At 44.0% G+C, this 22,424-nt stretch overlaps 2 protein-coding genes across 2 annotated transcripts; both read right to left on the bottom strand.

The window, feature by feature from the left end:
• Window positions 1-1,699: 1,699 nt before the first annotated feature.
• LOC308159258 (SERTA domain-containing protein 2) lies at window positions 1,700-15,491 on the bottom strand (the record flags this gene model as incomplete). Its single annotated transcript, XM_080533011.1, has 2 exons — window positions 1,700-2,417; window positions 15,352-15,491. 2 exons carry the CDS (start codon window positions 15,489-15,491, stop codon window positions 1,700-1,702), a joined length of 858 nt encoding a protein of 285 aa, XP_080389137.1.
• Window positions 15,492-19,487: 3,996 nt separating this feature from the next.
• cdca4 (cell division cycle associated 4) lies at window positions 19,488-21,565 on the bottom strand. The gene is made up of 2 exons (XM_080540847.1): window positions 20,936-21,565; window positions 19,488-20,620 (listed from the first exon to the last, which is right to left on the bottom strand). The coding sequence occupies exons 1-2, from the start codon at window positions 20,998-21,000 to the stop codon at window positions 19,771-19,773; spliced, it is 915 nt and encodes a 304-aa protein (XP_080396973.1). The 5' UTR covers window positions 21,001-21,565; the 3' UTR covers window positions 19,488-19,770.
• Window positions 21,566-22,424: the final 859 nt, after the last annotated feature.

Raw genomic sequence — 22,424 nt, 5'->3', positions numbered from 1 at the left:
TTGGTTGACAGGAGAAGGGGGCCCCTTTCAGGGCAGAGCTTGGCACACACAGACACACACATACCAGCTGTTGTGAAAATCTGTGCAGCCTTTTCCACAAGCAAGGACCTCCATGTGATTGGGAGGCTAGGGGCAGTAGCTCTAATCTCTCGTTCCCCTCCCCCTCTCCCACACCATGCAGGATAGTGCCTTGAAGCACACATGTTGGCCATTTGATCCGTCTGACAGAAGTAAGAGTTGGAGAGGAGAATGTCCCATCAGCGCCTCTTTAGTTACGGCTTCCTGAAGCTGTTGGGGAGACTGTAGCTGACAATCCTTCCTTGCGCAACTCCTTTCACTACCATCAGGACTCGTCACGTTCCATAACTTGCATTTTCTTGGGGGTAAAGTACAACCACACAAAGATTTATAAAAATAAAAAAAATAAAAAAGATTGAGAGAGTCAAGTGTTGGATCAGGATCATGTTCAACATTCTGACGGGGTAGTCTTGACCACACACGCAAGGCAGCCTCACAGGCATCATCCACGGTTGATGTGTTGCAGTGTCAGTCTTTGGCGGGGGGAGTGTAACGGTCAAGAGCAGGTGTGAGTCCACGCTTGGTAGAATGGCTTCTTCTCAGGACTGAGTATCACATGAAAAAGAATCACGTACAAACAAAGAGAATTAGCTTGATAGGCTGTCACCTTTTCAGAAGCTGGCATCCAGTGGGTAGTTCCACCATCACCAGTCTTCCATTATAGGCACTGTGTTCTTTAGAGGGTTACAACGGTGTCTGCATTTACCACAATCTTAAAAGTCTAAAATATACATTGTATTCAATTGTACAGTTCTACAATGAGAAACACTACTAAATGTGCAAATTAATGCATTTTCCATAGTCAACAAAACATCCTGATCAGTCCCATTATAAATGCCATATCCCCTTGAATGGAAAAGTGAGCAATCAAATTGAAAATCCAATGTTTCACAAACATGGTCCACAACAATCAGTTAAGAATGATTTAAACAAGGCATCAGTGTAGTCATGTGGAATTATCAGCAATGCTTTGAGACTCAACATCTCCAGAAAGGCATTGTCCCCAGCACTAAACAGATTGACAATCACCATTTTCTTTTTTCAACATTAAAGGAAAGAGACCAATTACAACATAGAAATAAGTGAAGCGTTGAGTTCATGGTCTTGGACTTTAAACAGTGAGAGCTCTTGGGTTTAGAGAGGTAGTGAGAGTAGTGAATATGTATGTGCCAGTCTCTCTCCTAACAAAGCTTTTGTAATGCTCCAGAAATTCATAGTGGAATGTCCATCCACAAAAGAAATAGTCCTTTTCATCATCTGGTTCCACAGGTTGTCCTTTTCCAAAGAATACCCTGGTGAATAGAACCATCTGGTGAATAGAACATCTGATATAAATACACTGGTGAATAGAACCTGTTAGGTGAACAGAACATCTGATATAAATACGTTTCAAGGGTAATGCTTTGTGTTTGTTGGATGGCATCAGCAGGCCACCGCAAATGTGCATTCATCATCATACAGCAGGAAATGTAGCAGGCAGGTACGTCAGTCTTTTCATATAAATATATCATGTCATTTGTATAAAAAAATAGAGATGTACATAAAATAGTCAGTATTCCGCCCTCCTCTCCCTCCTGCTAATAAAATGGCAGGCAGCTGCGTTGACCGTGCTGTGACCCGGTCAGGAGCGTACAAGGATTTCCATGATATGGTCCAGGTCGTTGAGGTCAGTGAGACACAGCTGCAGGGTGCTGGAGGTGGAGGAACAGTTAGAGAACGCCTTCAGGTTCTCCTCTCCAGCCAGTACAGAGGCCCCGCCCCCTCTGGAGGATGCGGGACAGGCCAGGACAGAGAAGTCTGTGGCGTCATACATGGAGGTGTCGATGTCGTCAAAGATGTCGTCCAGCTGCAAGTCCGTCAGGTAGCTGGTGGAGTTTGTGATTTCGAAGGATCCGAAGAGCAGATCAGGTGACCTCCCTCCCTCTTCTGAGGAGGGATGTGGCCCCCCCTCCCTGTCTGGGCGAGCCGTGGGGGGGTCTTGCGTGTCCTCCTCCTCACAGAGCAGCGAGGACCAGGGGGGCAGAGCTGCTGCGGCGCTATCGGAGGAGGGCAGGTCTGGGTGGTGGCGTGGCGTGGCAGCATGGGGCAGCGAGGGGGCGGGCGGCTGGGCTGGGGGGGGGTGCGGGCCCCCCTCCTGTCTCATCTCCTGCTGGATCTGTCTCAGCGTGTTGGCCAGGAGCACCGAGCGGTGCAGGCTGGGCTCGGCCCGGCGGTGGCAGCTCTGAAGCTTGTCCAGGCACAGGTCCAGCACATGCTGCCTCTGTTGGGGGTAGGGGAGGGGAGGCCCCGGGTCCTCACACTCGCTGAGCTTGCGCTTCACTCCACGGCCCAACATGTACCTGAGGAGGAACGGAGACCCATGAGATACAGCCTATACACGTCTGCACAGTACAATCATTTCGGAGCCACTTCTAAGCACCCATGTCAGTTCTACAGTGGCTTTGTATTATTCAGGCCTTTTCACCATGTCCACATTCTGTTGTTATAGACTGGATTTTTTCAATGTTTATGTTTGCCATCAATCCACGCACAATACCCTGCAATGACGAAGTGAAAACACTTTCTTAGAAATGTTTTAAATTCATTAACATTTAAATACAGAAATATCTCATGTACATAAGTACTCAGACCCTTTACTACAACACAATTGAAATTAGTCCATCTGAGTGCAAGGAGTTGCAAGTTTTTGTGATAATAGAAATTTGAATTCAGAATGAATAACTTTTAGTTAGTCTCTGATTTGCATATGAATCAATTACACACTGTAGATTAGGATGTCACTACCAACTCAGCAAATTGCATAATTTTCCCTTAATCCTGACAAACTCCTCAGTCCCTGCCAGTGACAAATATACCCATAACATGAGGGAGCTACCACTATTCTTCACATGACTGAAGAATAGTGCAGTCAAACTGCATTGCAAGTTCTGGATTTGCACTAAGCTTATCTAAACTATTATCCTTGTAAACCCCTCAAAAAAAGTTCGGAAACGCTTTTCTTGTTGATTATTCCTCCCGTTTAATAATACCAATTGGTATTGTATTTTATATCGTTGGAAAGCCTGATTGGTCACCTTTATAATGAGGTACAACTTGTAAGGGTCATACATTCATCGAATGAGTAACACAGCTAAATGTGTGGGTAGCGGCCCCTGCAATATTCTTCTGTTGGTATTCACTCTCGTTTTGAGTACTGAGTATAAGCATGTGCCTGGTTAGTTGTCATGATCAAACGTTACAAATGCAACTTACCGAGAAGCCACCATTCTCTGCCCTCTCCCGCTTCCAGACTACCCTATATTATAGCACTTGGCTTAATTCAGCCGCTATAATTGAGCCGCTATCACAGGGCGTTAACACAAACCTCATTCACCTGTGTTCATTTTACCTGCGTTGGTATTTATAGAAGGAAGCACGTACGCAATTTTAAACCATCTCAGCCCGTTTTATAAATAATGCTTACGTCTGTTTAGAAAAATGTGCTTACGTGAAAGTCAAAGATGACGTTCAAGTACTTTTTTATAAATGAGGCCCCTGGTGCTCTCTGCAGCTCAGTAAATAAAACCCCCGGCCAATATTAGAGGATTTACGGTAATTGACCAGAGCCTTTGAGGCATTGAACTTACTTAGAACATGATGACTGATATGGAGGTTCTCCTGATATGAAACCAAAGCTACGTAGCAGCAGAACCATGTGGAAGTGTGAGTAGATGTAGCAGAACCATATGGATGTGAGTAGATGTAGCAGAACCATATGGATGTGAGTAGATGTAGCAGAAGAACCATGTGGATGTGTGAGTAGATGTAGCAGAACCATATGAATATGAGTAGATGCTGTGACTCGTCTTTTCCTACAGCTTCAGACACAGAGCTGCAGCTTCAGACATAGCATTGCAGCTTCAGACACAGAGCTGCAGCTTCAGACATAGCATTGCAGCTTCAGACACAGAGCTGCAGCTTCAGACATAGCGTTGCAGCTTCAGACAGCGCTGCACTTGGGTCACATGGCCTGCTCCTCTCAGAGGGGGGATGAAGCACAGTGTTGGAACACTGTACTGCTAGTACCATGGCAATCCATATCCATCTACTCTGGGTGTCAGCTGGCGATCCTGTCCCTGAGGACAGAGCCCTAAGAATTCCGCCATCTCCTTCTCTCTTCCTCTGTCTGAGGAATGAGTAGAAACATTTCACAGCTCAGATGAGGTTGGGTGTGTACTGTGTATAGAATGTGACAGAATGTGAACTAGACCCTGTGACCACCCAGTAAACCATTAGATTCACTGTTTCACTGTTAGAAAGTGACCGCTGCTGTAATTATGTGGGGGGGCATCTCTGGCAGCTGTAATTGTGGAGGGTAAAAAGAAGGTTTACCTTCAATCGGGAACTAGACCGATTCAGCTGTTCTATAGCATTTCATTCCCCTGCGTCCCTGGAGCACAGCCTCTCCTCCACTTAGTGTGTGTTGGAGGTGAGGGGGCGTCGACAGGAAGCCGGACCATAACAGCTAGGCTATTCTTTGCTGAAGGCGGTTCTGTGTCCACGACTCATCCGTCACACCTCCGCACGTAGCCAGACATCCCCCGCAGGTCTGAGTGCAGAGTGCTCTCCTCTTGGACTGCTTCTTCATAGTAGAGACAGTAGCAACAGCAATGCCTTCTTCGTTTATTTTATTTTTTTAAGTCATAAGCCTCAAGTGGAAACCAATGGGTTCTCAACAAAGTGATGATTATGTGCAGTTTGGGGAAAAAGATGTCGTTTTGTTGCTTATCTGATATTCAGCATTGCCCATGTGTACTTTTGGTATCTGATTTACTTAAATTAGCCTCGAGCTTTTGAGGTCTCATGTTGACCCCCTTGGACAGGGAAACGACTCCCTAATTCTTTCCCGAATCCATTCGGGATCAAACACTGCTCACAGGAATAGCTCACTCTGCAACCAAATCATGTATGTCTTGTTTTTTTTCCAACTTGAGGTTGGAACTTCCAACATCCTCCTCAAAGTCTGTTGTAGCACAGTCTTGTTTTACTTAAAGTGAAGCTAGGGGAAAACAAGACTGTCTGGATTTCTTAAACCTCTCATGTTGGGTCTGGGAGGTTAATGTATAGTTCATTCAAATACAAATAAATGAATTGAATCACTGTCGTACCTAATTCAGCCACAGAATCCCTAGTTTCATCTAGGGATGCTCCGATTTATCGGCCACCGATTTAAATCGGCCGATTTCACTCCAAATGACTCGATCGGTGATCGGCAAAAATGGCCGATCGCAAAAACCGTTTTTTTTTTTTTTTTTTTCCTGGGGAAGACAGATAACTGAACAGAAAACATAGGAGGATGTAACAGTATGTAAACCATGAAGGCCACGTTTATGATGTCTTTTATACAGCCATATCACTGACTTGGGCTTCAGGCCCTAACTGGGTGATAGGCCAGACTTTTACTATGCCATAAAAATGGGTCTGCGTTTGCTTGGTGCCTAATGGATCAAAACTTTTGTCTAAAAAGCAAAAAATATGTAGGCTATCCAGTCAGTAGGCCTACAGTTATGTATTTTTTTAAAAATCGGTATCGGTATTGGTTGATCTTGAGGAAAAATATCGGTGATCGTATCGGCCCCAAAAATCCAGATCGGAGCATCCCAACTTTCATCCCATAGCATCAGGTCATGTTGCCTATTCACAATGCAGTCACAGGCTGGGAAAGGGAAACTTTTGCTCCTGTGCTTTTTTTGTAGGTACGGGTTAAACATAGGAGTGCAACTGTGAGATCATCGGTCCATCTCCGTCAGCAAGGGAAGTCTATAAATGAAATGAGTCACTCAAACGAACATCAAAGTCTGTCGCCAATTACCTCAACCTGCAGCCAAAACAAGGCAGTGTCCCAGTGTGTACTACACTAAAAAGCTTGTGGTTGATAAACGTGACAGTAGTAGCTAACTTGTTCCTATTGTATACACATATATATTCACATTTGAACAGCAAACCTATGCCATTAAATTCCACAGGCAGGCCTACACCTTTAGTGTTTGCATTCAAAACATGTGGCTTGACATGGACAAGAGCGGTAGCTGTGGCTACTGTGAGCCAGCGAGCTATGCTTTAGAAGGGCTCTCTCTCATTAGGCCAGCCTTTCCAGTCAGCTTACCATGGCAACAGCCTTGGAGGAGAGGCACAGCAACCCTATGGGCCGCTTGGTGGCGTAAGGCGTCAGCCATGTAATTGCAGGGTCCCCGGTTCGATTCCGGCCGTCAACATATCCTGCATGTCATCACTCCTCTCACCCATCTTTCCTGTCAATCTCTACTGCCTCTATCCCTATAAAAACATATTTATATAGGCCTATTTTTTTAAGTAAAAGTAAAAAAAAGTTAAATAAATAATAATCTACAGGCTTGCATGGTGGACATACAGTATATGGCTGTAGGCCACCTTGTAGTGGAGATCTGACATGGGCAGCACAACACTGTTGCCTATGGGGTGGGGGGGTGATTTTGGAATGTGGCACAGGGCCACAAATTCTGGATAATGTGCAGTTAGCCTCAGAGCATCAAGGTCAGTTGCTGCTGGAATCTATCTGGCTAAAGGGTGAGCCCCTTTTGTGACCTGGGTCATCATGAGTTGAAACTACCTTTGGTCAAAGTCAGTTCGCCAACTCCCTTAGCTTGCTTTGTAGTATACCCTGGTTTCTGCTTTTAAACCCTAACTTTGTTTTGTAACTTTCTCTACCACCTGGGTTGTTGGGGACAAAACATTACTGATCAGCCGAATTATGTAGCTGTATCGGTGTCAGTATCCTATTGAAACTATGAGTGGGTTTAGCCAAACTGTGTGTGCGAGAGAGAGAGAGAGGCCCAATCCCGATTCTCTTTTTTACCACTTCGGCTCGTTTTGGAGTCACTCGTTTTGGAGTCACTCGTTTTGGAGCCATAGCCGTAGTGGCTCCCCGGGGGAAATGGGACAACCCTTCACGACGTTATCCGTAGTGTAATTAATGAATGGGTTAATTCATAGTCAGGACAGCGCATGCGCCTTAGAGAGAGTTCGTGATATACCAGTAGGTGACTGACAGGTGTCGAGAGAACCGAAGTATACTGGTTATACCTTTGTTGAACCCAGACTCAAGTGTCTTATTATTCTATGTCCAAGTGACATTACACGTAGTATCGTAGAAAAGCATTGACGCTCGCGATTCATTCACAACTTGAATGAACTTGAACGCTATCAATCGATCAAACAAGTCATCAAATAAAAAGGAACAATGCTTCATTATCAGACCATGACAGAATAAGCTCTAACCTGTATGAAACCTGTGCTCCAGTGGTGTAGTCTAGGTGATACGCAGGACTATGCCGTATACCCACTAGGAAAGGCCAAGGATTTCCGTATACCCACTTAAAAATGTGTGAGGATACGTAACGGCGTTTTGTGACAGAACTTTCACTTTCATTCATAAAATTCACCCCGTCTGTGTTACGAAGCGCTTGACTTTTGGACCATTGGGACTGACTATAGCGTCATATACCATCAACGGGCGGAAACATGAAATATGTCAAAATGCAGCACTATCATGCGCAGATCAGCCTTATAACATGTAATTCAGTGTTTCCTCTACATGCATTTCATCGTGGCGGACCGCCACGATGGAATTTCCTCCGCCACCATTCAGATTTCTCAACCCAAAAAAATAATAATAATTAGGCCGCTTTTCAGACCTTCACAGCGCTAGACACACCCACAAGCGCTGAAACTGGACCAGTCCGTGTGTGTCGCGAGTATTGAACTTGAGGCTGCGTTCGTAAATTCGCTCTGAGAGCCCCGGAGCGCACACTGGGTTCAACGTCATAAAGGGACCAAGTCATTTGATTGGACAAGAGGCATTCCGTGAGTGCTGATCAGATTTCCAGAGCGTATTTACGAACGCGCCCTGGCTGTCACCCGAACACCGCGAGCTAGCGTAGTGTAGTGTAGTATAGGATGCGTAGTGTAGTGTAGTGTAGGATGGAGAGAGAGAGGAGAAGCCTCTCTATGTGTTACCTATGTCCAGTGTACTAGAACCACTCTAACAGGAGTGTTTGTCCGTGAATAACACCGGCTATGCCCGGGGTAGAAACACAAGACTATAGCTGGATAAGGTCTACAGGTCTACACGGTCATTTTAAGCCGTCAACCAGCCCTCTACGACCACGGGAAGTCATGTTAAAAGTGAAGATACTTCTGTTAAACTAAGCTAAGCTAAACATCGCTAATCGCTAACTCCCTCCTGGGCTTAAAGTGACAAGTAATAACGTTGTGAAAAAAAACGTCAGATCAGTGTTTTTGTTTTTATTGACAACGGAATTACATGCTGGAAAAACATGCAGACACAGACAATAAGAGACACACGGGAGAAGTACAGGAAAACATTTTATTTTTTTGGGGCCATCCTCGAGTTTTGGCTGAAATTACGTCGTTGTTTTGAGCGCGCGTGCGCGTTTCATGTGCGTGCACGCGAAAAATCGGTCAGCACTACCCGCCACCATTGTAAAAATTCCTGGAGGAAACACTGAACTGCTCGGATTAGATTGCGGGTGCTGCTACATGGAAATAGGTCAAAATGCGCATCATGTAGCCTACAAGTCAGACAAACGTTTGATAGATAACTTTACATATGTGTACCATCATCCGCTGTCAAACGCCACAGGTAATAATTGATTTATGATTGTACATCTCTGAAATGCAGCGTTGCATTACTGTAACGTTAGACACAGCACCGACATAAAAGCGATTTTTGGGTTATGCTTGTTATAAATAAAAGGTCTATAATGCATTGTAATGACATTAAACTAAGATAATACGATGGTTATCATAATTTTTCAAGTAATTCCAGAAAAAGTAAATGACATTTCAGGCTCGCTTCCGTATTACGAGAGCGAAAAGAACATTTCTGTAGATGTTTCGCAATGCATGCCGGAAGGGAGTCTCATGGCTCCGAATCGAACGAGGGTCAAGATTTTCTCCAAACGGAGCCATGGATAACCCTAACCCTAAATGAGTAATGAATTGGGACGCCACTACGGCTACACGTGAACGCGCAAAACGGAGCGGAGGGGTGAAAACGGAGCCGGAGTGGTGAATTGGAATTCACCCAGAGTGTGTGTGTGTGTGTGTGTGTGTGTGTGTGAGAGAGAGCGAGGGTAGAAGGAAAACCTACTATAGGGAGAACAGTACAGACTGCCTGACCCTGGCAAACCCATAACTGTCAGGAGAAAAGAACATGCTTAGCCTAGTTGCCTGGAGTGTTATCACTAAGCCACAATGTGGGCACCACCAATTTGTTTCATGTAACCACTCTCATTAAAGACATGTGTACAGAAATGTTTAAATGAAGGCAAGCCAATTCATAGTTTGTGTAGTGGAAAGCTACTAATAACATTGTTTTTAAACGTAATAAAACTAATGCACTTCTTCCTTTATCACATGTTTTGGGCTGAGATAAACTTAATATTGAGAGGGCTTATTATCCAACCTACCTCTTAAGAAGAGACAACTTTCAGTGTTTGACTGTTCATGGCAAAGGCACCTGCATGCTGGTGACTTGAATCTACAACTTGACAGACAGGCACGGTCCGCACACTGACAGCAAAACTTGTTTCAAACATCGTCAAATTATTTGAACCTAAAACTTTTAAACTCAAATATGATGGCGAATGAGACCAGTTAATAGAGAGTAGTTGAACAGCGTGCAGACCATGCTCATCATGGCTGGCTGGAGGGTGAAGGACTCAACAACCAGGGCAGGACAGGATTTGACTGAAGACAAACACCACAAATGTGATTGACTCTACATACAGTATCATAGTGCTTCATGTGGACGAGGTATTCGGAGTGGAGTGTTCATCACCTTGGGATATTCGATAAAAAAAAAAGAATTTAAAAAATGAACTGCAAGTCAGCAGCTACAGGCAGACAGTGAACTAGCTAGCCATTTACAAAAAACACACAGAAAATGTGCTACCCTATGATTGGATTGGATGGTCAGGATGTCAGTTTGCCATATTTGGTGTGAACTCTGTCGTTGGAACTACACGAATGGAAAAAAAATGAATAAGGCTAACAAGGCAGAGCATCTGCAAATCGTGTTTGCTCTATAACCATTCCCTGCAGTACCCTTTTCAACCATTGGGACCACTGTTGAGACTAGGGATGGGACGATTATCGTGTTTATCGTTAATCGCGATAAAAACACCCGCGATAACTTTATCGTGGAGAATTTTAATTAGTTGAATAATCGTCATAATCGTTTTTTTTTTTTTTCATTATTATTACTTTTTAAATGACTGGACTTTTTAAATGGCACTACATTTTATAAACACTGCTTTGTCTGACTGGTGGTCCCCAGCTGATGACCCAGTTAGGCCCACATAGGTGTTCAGTGAGGTGTCACAGCACACCTGTTCTAAAGGCACTGTTGGAGGTGCGTCAGGCAGCAATGCCCAGCAGGAGTACCATCACCTGTATCATGATTTGATCTGTCTGTTTTTATTGTATGTATTAATGTATGTGACCTATGTGTGTTTTTTTTTTTTATTGAGTTTCACAGAGACATGTACACAACAGGACATAACAACAACAACTAGTATCCGTGGGGGAGGTTATTGTCCCATTAATAGTAGAAAACTAGTTTTGCACTTTGTTATGCAGTACATTGTCCATAAACAATAACAGAAAATGTTCTTTCTCTTTTTTATTTATTTAAACAAACTAACAAACAAAAAACAAAGACAAACAAAACAAAACAAAAACAAAAACAAAAAAACAGGGGGGGAGGAGGCCATGTCACATATCAGAAATAAACAGAAAAGAAAATGACAACAAATGCCATAATATATGGGGGGATCACCCCCATCGGAGACAGCATCCATGTCTTACAGTCCTAAACACAGCGGCAGCACAACACCAGCACAGTAAATATTATTGTGACCCATACATTGTAGATCTGTTACACATTAGTCTTGTGTACTTTCTTGAGTGTAATCCACCAAACCTTTCATTACAATGGCAGCCAGTCTGGTACCAATATAATCTAAGAACGGAGACCAAATCTTATAGAATGTCTTTATTTTACACTTAGACCTATATGTCAGATATTCCATAGGAATCATATCAAAAATTACCTTGTGCCATCCAGCTATTGTAGGCGGTTTGCAGTCTATCCATTTCAGCAATATATTTTTCCTTGCACAAAAAGTGAGGATACACAGAAGTCTTTTGGAATGCATACTTTTAAGTTGTTTGTCTGGCAACCCAAACAATAGACACATGGGGTCCTTATCCAATGTCCTTATCCAATCTAGAATTAGATGAATTTGATCCACTATGCCTTTCCAGTAATCATCTATATATCTACAAGTCCAAACACAATGAACAAAGCTCCCAACCTCGGTAATACACTTTGTACACATTTCCGATTTGTTATGATCCATTTTATGTCTAAGTTGGGGAGTAATTTGCAAACGTTGTAGTAGTCTAAATTGCGTTTCCTTCGTCCTATTACAGACTGAGATGTCGTTTGCCGATTGCCATATTAGTGACCAAGTTGCTGCATCAGTATTAATGTTCAGGTCATTATTCCAGTCTTTGGGCGTAAATGCAGGTTTGCCTTTATCATATTTCGAAAGTGCTCTATACCCAAGCCCCAGAATGCCTCTCGTCTTTCCAGCAGAGACTATCTCCTCCAGCGGAGAGGGTTGGTGACAGAGGCCAGTGTCTTTTTGGCTATTTAAAAAACTTCGTATCTGAAGGTATCTGAAAAACTCATTTCGTGGTAGGTCATATTTCTTACATAATTGGTCAAATGAAAGTAGTATTTCCGTATCATATAAATGTCCGATAGTAACCATCCCTTTGCTGTCCCACCGCTTGAAACCCCTATCCGTGGCACCAGGGGAGAAGTCTATGTTGCCCCAAACTGGCGAGAGGGAGGATGTAATAATCGTATGTTATAAATAAATAGTAATATAATTGAGATTTCTCACATGAGCCGCGCGCGAATATCCTCACAGAAATTTGTCTCGCGCGATTGTTCAGCCTGCATGGGTAACGTGACTGTCAAGTCAGCCTTGTCAGTCAGTCACTAACGTATGCTAGCCTTCTCACCATGGCTGCATCGGCCCCGTGTCCATTGCCTCACCTTTCCAGGGTTGCACGCAGGCTTCTATGCATACCTGCAACTAGTGTTCCTTCAGAGAGAGTGTTTAGTGCCAGTCAGTGGGCACATACTCACACCTCTCCGAGCACAGCTAAAGGCAGAAAAAGTGAACATGTTGACATTTTTGCACTTTAACCTATCTTGAAGCTTTCAAGTCTCTAAGCCACACGGCTAGCACTCAGTTTGATGACAGAAAAGTGTCAGTGTTCAAGTTTTGTTTGACAGTATTTTTTTCCTTTATTTATGCAGTGATACCTTATAATTTATCATTACCTTATTTAATTTAAGATTTTTATTTTTGTCAAGATGTTTTTAAAATGATGTTAATGTTATTAACATGATTCAATAAAAATACAACAAAATCTAAGTTAAAGTGATTACAGTGTGTTTTATTGGCATTCTAAAAAAAAGTTTTCTTTTTTTTTTTTTTTTTCATTCTCGCGATAATATCGTGGATCGCGATTATTTTGCCCACGATAATCGTGACATGACATTTTCTAATCGTCCCACCCCTAGTTGAGACCGTAGAAAGTGATTTTATTTCAGTAAATGTTTTGGAGCAGATTAGTTTAATTATATTATCAAAATTCACAGGAAAACCATTCTCCTCCTCCTCTTCAACGGACCAGCCTCCACTGCTGCACACCAACAGAGAAGTCACGAATACAACACTCTAATTCCCTCTTCCTCTGTCTCTGCCATGGAGGCAACAGTTCTCTGGTCAGGAGAGAGGGAAGGAGGGGTAGACTGTGGGCTACAGTGGGAGGAGAGAAGAGGATGAACAGTGAGTGGATGGAAGGTGGGGATGAGGAGGCGGAGACTGCCATTGATAAGCAGAGTACGATCAGACTAATGCACAGTTTGGCGAGCGGACATCTTCATATTGACAGAATCGTCACGGGGTCCACAAAATTATTCACATGCGTAAGAGGTTAGTCATCCACCATGCTAGACATCAAGATACCCTCACCTACGTATTGGGATGGGGTAGAGCATATGGACCCCACACAGAGGAAGACATATTTATTGTGTGTCCCATTATACCCACAATGTTAATATCATTCACCATATTACAACACTAGATTATTTTACCATATTACAATTTCTTGCATCTAACTTATTTTTAACAAGCCAGTGTCCTCCCAATTGAATTAACCCAGAGAGAATGTTGTGTAATGAATGCTTTTTAGGGGCTATAGGCTTTAGGTGCATTTGTCAGACTTGACTCATCATGAAAACCAAGGACGACATAGGGAATTATATTTAAGTTAGTAACTTGAAACAGGGACTAGGCAAAAGTAACACATTAGCCTACATTATTGGCATTAACAGAGGGATTTTTTTTAATGGGCTAGCCTAGTCTCTCAGAAAGGCTTCAATGTAGCTGCTCCCATTCAGGTGCGTTGTGTGAAAGACTGCTGCTGATCCCATTTGATAATGATCCTAAAAGTTTATTCCGCATAACTGCAGTATCTTCAAGACACAGTTTGACACCAGGCGACAGAGACAGGTAGGCTGAGAGTCAATGGGTGCATCCATCCACCTCTTCATGAGGGATTTGATGCCAGCTGATGAGGTCACCCAGTAACAACAAACAGTCAGTGGCTTGCAATTATTTATTTACAAATTGCGTATATTTATGTGCACTTCTTTGAGGACAAAAACATAGGTACATGTAAGAAACCCCCGCAGAATGCGAGAATTGTTAACCCTACCGCAAATCTAACTGGAGAGAAAACTAACGTTACGAACACACGCAAGCGTCAGACAACTACCCTAACCAGCCCTGACACTGGCCCCAGACACCCTAACCAGCACTGACACTGGCCCCAGACACCCTAACAAACACTGACACTGGCCCCAGACACCCTAACAAGCACTGACACTGGCCCCAGGCAGACACCCTAACCAGCCCTGACACTGGCCCCAGACACCCTAACCAGCACTGACAGACACTGGCCCCAGACACCCTAACAAGCACTGACACTGGCCCCAGACACCCTAACCAGCCCTGACACTGGCCCCAGACACCCTAACCAGCCCTGACACTGGCCCCAGACACCCTAACCAGCCCTGACACTGGCCCCAGACACCCTAACCAGCACTGACACTGGCCCCAGACACCCTAACAAGCACTGACACTGGCCCCAGACACCCTAACCAGCACTGACACTGGCCCCAGACACCCTAACCAGCACTGACACTGGCCCCAGACACCCTAACCAGCCCTGACACTGGCCCCAGACACCCTAACAAGCACCGACACTGGCCCCAGACACCCCAACCAGCACTGACACTGGCCCCAGACACCCTAACCAGCACTGACACTGGCCCCAGACACCCTAACCAGCACTGACACTGGCCCCAGACACCCTAACCAGCTGGCCCCAGACACCACGTTTTCAGATTCGACAACCAGCACCGCTTAACAGCACCACCATGGTGAGCTAGCACCTAGCCCCTAGCTAGCAGACATTGATCCCATTACGCAACAGTGGCACACGCTGGACTCACCGAGGAGGCGATATGACCATTCATATTATTATTGGTCCTTGGCGCACACGATCTCAACAATTATGAACATCTCAGGGGGCATATCGATAATCGGTTAAGAAATCACGACAACCAGGCAGCTCCCGTTGATATAACTGAGCTGTGTCTCATATGAAAGTTGAGATTGTTGAAGCCAGGCCTGGGATACGAGACTCACTCGGTCAGGTTCAACTCAGCTGTCTTACATTGTTAGCTAGTCAAGTACAGTCACAGTACAAGTGAATGTGGTTGATATTTATTGCAATTAAAGTTATTCATTTAATAAACGACACATAACATTGACATGTATGGTAAGTTGTGTTGAAGAGTTGAGTACAGTGACACTGCCACGCTGACTCCCGAGCTGGCTAACAATGCTAGTAAGTCATGTTACGCTAGCATAGCATCTAGCTCGTTGGTTTGGAGCAAAGGACCTAAGCCATCTCTTTGCTGACGTAATACGATGTTTACTTATTGATATACTGTATAACACCAATAATTGATAATGTAGCTCACAAAAAGTACAGAAAATCAGGCTAGGAAATAAGTGTTACCTTGACGAGTGGAGGACATCTCCGGCTCCACTCCCCTTCACGGCGGACTCCACGTCCAGGCGGCACATCGGAGAAGCACTTTCAATTCCGTTTTTTCTTCTTACCGACGTCTTGTAAGACATAATATCCCTTTGACCCATATCATTATGTGATGTTGTACACGTTTAAATGGTAGAAAAATCTGCGTTCAAATGTTTATCAACAGCAAACTATGGAAAGTTTAGCTAACCAAACTGATGTGCAGCTGGCTAACGTGAGCTAACCGGAGCAGCTGCCTGTCGGTCAAAGGTACTAAAATAGTCTCGAAAAGTGTTGCGCTAAACTGTGAAACGAGAATACAATACATCTAGAGAGATAGCTATATCGCGCTCTCTTTTGTTAGCTACATTCTGCCGACAGACTTCTGAATAACTAAAGTGTTCCGACTTGCGTTAAATACGTTGTCCGAGGTATGTGCATTCCTGGGTGAATCTCCTGTGCAAGGAGACCTCTCCTGTGGTCAGCAGTCCCAGGTTAGGGTTAGACAGACCTCTCCGGTGGGGAGCAGTCCCAGGTTAGGGTTAGACAGAGCTCTCCGGTGGGGAGCAGTCCCAGGTTAGGGTTAGACAGACCTCTCCGGTGGGGAGCAGTCCCAGGTTAGGGTTAGACAGATCTCTCCGGTGGTCAGCAGTCCCAGGTTAGGGTTAGACAGACCTCTCCGGTGGACAGCAGTCCCAGGTTAGGGTTAGACAGATCTCTCCGGTGGCCAGCAGTCCCAGGTTAGGGTTAGACAGATCTCTCCGGTGGTCAGCAGTCCCAGGTTAGGGTTAGACAGATCTCTCCGGTGGACGGCAGTCCCAAATTAAGACTAGACAGACCTCTCCGGTGGGGAGCAGTCCCAGATTACGGTAAAACAGACCTCTCCGGTGGTGGACAGCAGTCCCAGGTTAGGGTTAGACAGACTTCTCCGGTGGAGTAGTCCTAGATTCTGGCTACATCGAAGAAGCTACGGGAACGGAACTCAGCTGATTGATGGGTGTCAGGTAGAACCTTCATTGGTCCAATGAAATCTCAAGCCCGCCTAGTAACCACGTCTGATTGGCAGGGAGATCCACCTCCTCCCCGCCCCCCACCTCCCATAGGTTCTGTCGCTCCTCGTGCCCTCATAATGAAAACGTGACCGTATGAAGACGCTGTATTCGTCACAGAACGTATAGCTATGACGCTAAACTACTACACCGACTTCGAAACTAGAGCCTACCGTCATAGTTCAGTTTTCAGGGTCCTTTACCTCCAAATCTAAACAAGGACAAGGCTAATAGATTCCAATCCTAATCTTACATTACTGCTAGCGCAGTCGCTCAACGTCTACGCTTCACGCACGCGCTGGTGTAGCACTAGTCGGTGAACTCCATGGCTGTGTTCGGAATGGCATACTAGCATACTACTCAAACTAGATATGACGTAGATTCAAGTATGCGAGAGCGTTTACACTGTACAGTATGCGAAATGTGAGTATGTGAGAAATCTAGTATGTATGTTACAGTACATGTGGGAATACGGTGGGAACCCTAACCCTAGTTTTCCCACATGTACAGTATTCCCACATGTACCCTAACATGTAGACCGAAAGCTCGTTTTTTGCACAGATTTGAGTGTGCAGATGCTGCTTTTTTTGCACTCTATTTGATACTCTTCAGCTGCAGCACCCCAGCTAAAGTCTGGTACACACATAAAGATAATCTGGCCGATTTTGGCCAGATTTCCCCCCTTCCGACCAAGGACAGCAAACGGATGGCTCTAAAGATTATCCTGTGGTGTGAGGTGTGTTAAGAGTCAATTTCTCCCAACAATTTGCTTGGAAAATGGTCGGGGCCAACGATCGTAAATATTAAACATGTTCAATATTTACGATCAAAAATCCTCGTGTGTAGGCGACTCCTGAATCCGATTGTGACGTGACATGTAATGTAGCCAATCAAGAAGCGAGCTGACTGACTCATCTTCTTCTTTTTGTTATTCTGCCCATCTCACCGCTTGTATCACCTACGGAGAGTTCACCACCGTGGTGTTGCAGATCTGTGTTCAGAAGTCCATTTCCCTCGGCAGAAAGAGTGTTGCAGAGGCAAAGATGCACAGAAATAAGCACCTAATGTCAAATATAAATTCTCAAATAATCTCAATCATCCTACAACTAAACAGGACCATTGCAGAACTCACCCTGGTTCGGTATCGCAGTTGACGCAATTGTTGATGTCATGCAGGTATACGCTACTTATGTGTACGCTATCATTGAAATTGCAGATTAGATGTTGAGGTTTCAAGAATGATGAAATTATTTTCTGACAGCTATGAAATTATTTATGAAATTATTAACCATTATTAAATTATTTTCAGATTCCATTTATGAAATATTTTGTCATCAGATCAAGGTTTGTGGCTGTGCATCTCATCTCACCCTTGGTGAAGAACCCTGAAAACTGTGTTAACGGAACTATGAGGGTACAACTCTCGTTTTGGTTCTGGTGAAATTTCAGTGTAAAATAACAACTATTATTCAAATGTATGCTTTCATGTGGCAGTGGAGCCAAATTGGTCACCAGCCATTGACCACTGTAAAATGATGTCCATGTAATAGATTAAGCAATGCTATATTGTTGTTTTCAACTTGATTTGCTAGCTAATGGTCACATAATACGGAATAAATCATAACAGGAAATGAAGGACATAACTTGATTTCTGCAAAAGCTTAAAGGTCAATAAAAGTGTGCACAGCCTCATAGGCCTATGCATTCAACTGACCAGGGTTTATTGAGTCCAGAATCTACATCAGGGTCCAGCCCATTATACCACTCATCCATGTTCACCAATACCATTTGTTCAGTAACTGATTGCATGTGAATCTCCTGATATTCCATCAACGTCGCTAAAGGAAAATCTAGGCTTGAGACCATGTTTATTAAAAAATGAACATAAAACAATAAGTAGGGGCTAGTATCGGCGACAATCGTTTCTTCTGGGCTTGTTCTAGCGCGCCCAAATTGAGAATTTCCAATCTGGACTTGCGTGAATATTGATGACACTTTCCTGAAATCCAAATGCTTTTTTTCTGTTCTCCGGTCATAATAACTTGCTGCCTTTCTGCGCAGCCTGAATCAAAGTGGACTGTCTGAATCAATTAGTGGCCCGCCACGAATAAATGCATATAGAGGAAACACTGCTATATTCTCAGAATAGTGCTCACCACACAATATAATTCTTATTATAATGTTATAATTTTTATTAAAAATGATTTAAACTGCTACAGTTTACTTGTATAAAAATGTGTAATCTACTCTGTCACAAATGCCAAATGTACTTAAGTAATAATTTAAAAAAAGATAATCTCCCATGCCGGGCTGCTCAACCCACAATCAACTGTTACCTCACAATAATGGCATGAGCCTGAGCAGAGGCATTGAACATGGTCAAACATACATGTACATTCTTCTGTAGGAGTACGTCAGTTGAATAACACAATTCCTCTCATGTTTCTCTCAGATTCAGTTTGTTTCGAGTAAGACATTGAAATTAAAAGAGCACTGATTGCATAGAAAGTCTGAAACCTTTCTATAACCTTAAGTATGACCAAGGCAAACACAGCCATATGTTTGCAGTTAATAAATAAAATAATTTAAAAGCCATAACTTAAAATGGGAGGTACCCATAATCATTCTTCACTTGCATGGAGACAAATATAAGAATATATGACTTCTAATAGCAAACCAATGGAACCACAGGGTAACAGCTAGACATGGTGCAAGAACTGTATGGCTCAAGGAGGTGACGTGTGATTCTGAGAAATACTGTACACGTGCACATCACACCAAACCATTGAGAGAGAGAAAGGTGCATCACATTGTGAACACAATTCATGGTTTCGACAATGTCTTGTAAGCTCACAGATATAACCAAAGATAAACCTTTGGCAGGGAAATCATATGATAGAACATTTGTACTCTGGAACAATAATCAAGCTGTCTCTATAGTAAAAAATATATATTTGTATATTTATATAGATAAACTATTTTAGCAATCTTTCATCTTGTTTTAGGAAAATATGTAAAGTTAATGTAAATATTATGTTCTGCTCTCAATTCATGTAGTGTAACAGGTACAATAAATTAACTAATACTGAAAAGAAACAGTTACATAAAAAAGAGAGAATACACAATTACAACAAACAAACAAAGAATTCAACAGAAAGAAATATGGTGATCTTGAAGTAATTACCCTAAAACTGATTTAACTCAGCAAGTTTCCACATGAGAGAGAGAGAGAGAGAGAGAGAGAGAGAGAGAGAGAGAGAGAGAGAGAGAGAAAGTGTGCGTATGTGTGGTCACATACAAGACCAAAAAGGCAGTGACACAAGATCAACACATCAGAGTGAATGTCTTTGACCTAGGATCCTACAATGATCTCCATGATGTGGTCAAGCTCATTGAGATCGGACCTACAGCTTGAGTTGGAGGCAGGGCCGTGTGAGGCCAGACTGTCCAGCAGGTCATAAGGCCCCATCTTTGGGGCGCTCTGCATGCCCGTCAGCATGGTGTCCAGGTCATAGTACGAGGCATCCACATCCGAAAAAAGTTCCTCCAGTGCTGGGTCTGACCCAGGAGTGCTGTTCTTGATCTCAAACGTTCCAAACACCTGTCCCATCGAAGTTTTGGACTCCTCCGCAGACCTCATCTCGTCCTCCGAAACCGACCTGGAGTCTTCAGTGGCCCTGTCCTCCACCTCCAGAGCTCCCACCCTCAGCCCTGTCCTCTCCCAGCAGTGGCCTAAAGTCCCCAGCAGGCAGGTGGAGGAACCCCCACCGATGGCCACAGAACACAGGGCCTCGTCTGCCACCACCTCCTCTTCTCGGCAGTCGTCGTAGCCCATCACCGAGAAGAGCTTGGGCCCGGCTTCCTCCGTAGGTGCAGGCGACCGGCACAGCACCTCGCTGGCCACCAGGCGGTCGGACGGGCGCTGGCTGGAGCTGGCCAAGGCCTCCGAGACCACCTGCCAGCTGCCGTCGTGAGTCATCTCCTCCTGGATCTGGCGCACAGTGTTGGCGATGAGCACTGAACGGCACAGGTTGGGTTCCACCAGCATATGACACAGCTGCAGCTTGATCAGGGACATGTCCAGCAGGGACTGACGCTGCAGGCAATAGGACGCCATCTTGGGCCCTTCCAGGTTGTCGTCCGTTGCCGTCTCTGCGCTGTCTGAGAACTTGCGTTTAGTGCCCTTGGAGTACATGTTGGCCCTGCGGGGGGAGCCACATATGGGACCTTGATTAGTACAAAGTAACATTTTATTCATAGAGACATTTGTTATGTTCCTACAGTAATAACAGCTATATGTTAATATAGACCTAATAGTTGGTCTTGTTTCAATCAATAAAGTATTGTAGGATTAGGATTCCAAAAGTTAAACTGACAATTCAATATTGCTAAAAAAAACAATATTGCTCACATCAATTCAAAAGCACAACATGGATATGTAGTACAACCTAATTGCCTCTGCAACCCACCACAACAAACAATTTTTAAAAAGTGTACGTGAAGTTGTGTTCATTTACTTTTCTCTACCTTTCCTACGGCGACGCACAGGCATATACACATGGTGGTTTCCTCTTTTGCTCATCGCTTCAAAGTGTTAATAACAAACGGCTTCTGTTCTTAATTCTTTCAGGCCTTGTCAGATAGACCATCAAGGCGCCTGCTGAGTGGGACAGCCAACTGATAAAGGAAGGACAGTTTGCTACCAGATTGTCTGTTATTGTTGTGTAACCTATCTCTCCGGTCTTGAAACGGGTAACAAAGACAAAGCTTGGGTCTTTTATATGCAACAGTAGACAACAGGGTCAACTCCAATATGGCATCTGAATTCCTAGGACTGATCTTTGTCGCTGGTCCAGGCCAACGTCCTTTGTGTGTATCTTCTGATATAATATTTTGGCAAATGCCTGTTAAAACAAAGGGATTCAAGAAATACATTTCGGAAAACACAGCATTACTGCAACCCAGATAATTAAAAGATATCTGAGTAAATGTATCAAGAGCATATTCTGACCAATGTCAGTAACCAATTATGAATTATGAAAAGTACAATCCAGTTCCATTTGCTACATACTGTAGAAGCAAAACATGAAGATGTGGAAATTGGACCTTTACCAAATCGAGCGTATTGCCAGGAAAATAGATCCCACTCCCAGTGCAAGCATTTGTAACAGTAACACAAATCACGCTGAATGACAATAAAATGGCAGACACACACACTGAAGATGGCTTATGGCTAAACATCACGTTGTACATACTGTACATCCAGCAGTACTGAGACGAGTGTCGGACACTTGCCTCCCGTCACGATGGCCAGCCAACCAGGGGCTGCGGGAGCCTAAAAGTGACAAACATGCAGCTAGAGCAGGGTGAACACATGACAGTAACCAGCACGTTAACGCACAGTACATCCAACGCCACTGGGGGGTGGCCGTGTGTGCGGGGGGGGGGGGGCGGGGGAGATGAGACTAGCTACTGGGATTGTGTACTGAGGGACTGTGCGAGACCATGTACAGCTACAGATTGTACCTCTTCAATGCAAATTTGGTAATGTCACATTGCATTGGATGAAAGCCTGAAGCTTTCTCTCTTCAGGGGAGGGGGAGAGGTAGTATGCATCGTTTTGTACACCAAACCAACAAACCATTAGTTGCAGGCAAAAACTAAAAAGCATATGCAATGGAGATGATTTATTTGAAAACAGAAACATCCTGGTTGATTGACACCCGTTAGCTATAACACACAACATTGAAGGTTTCAGTCAAGGTTGAGATGAAGGCATTGGGGTTCAGCCTACCTGACGCAAGAGTGACATCCCAGCACTGTAGAGACAGAGACCAGAACGCAAGCTGACACATCCTCTGCAGCATAACTACAAACTACCACATGTAAGGTGACAGAGGCAGCATCTCCCTTCCAGAATTGAAATCATTTTACACAAAGATTATTTCAAGGCAATAGGAAAGTAAGTAGGCTAACTCAAGTTTAAAGTTGACTTTCCACTAGTTA

Source organism: Nansenia antarctica (assembly GCF_963989245.1).
Source record: "Nansenia antarctica genome assembly, chromosome: 1".
NCBI classification, from domain to species: Eukaryota; Metazoa; Chordata; class Actinopteri; order Argentiniformes; family Microstomatidae; genus Nansenia; species Nansenia antarctica.
Note: the sequence above shows the minus strand (reverse complement) of the source record. Positions and strands in the feature narration are given on the sequence as shown.

Coding starts and splice junctions, on each gene's coding strand:
- cdca4 (XM_080540847.1), bottom strand. CDS start 21,000: ATGAGCAAAAGAGGAAACCACCATGTGTATATGCCTGTGCGTCGCCGT. Junction 20,621..20,935: donor CGTAGGAAAGGTAGAGAAAA/GTAAATGAACAC, acceptor CTCCCCCCGCAG/GGCCAACATGTACTCCAAGG.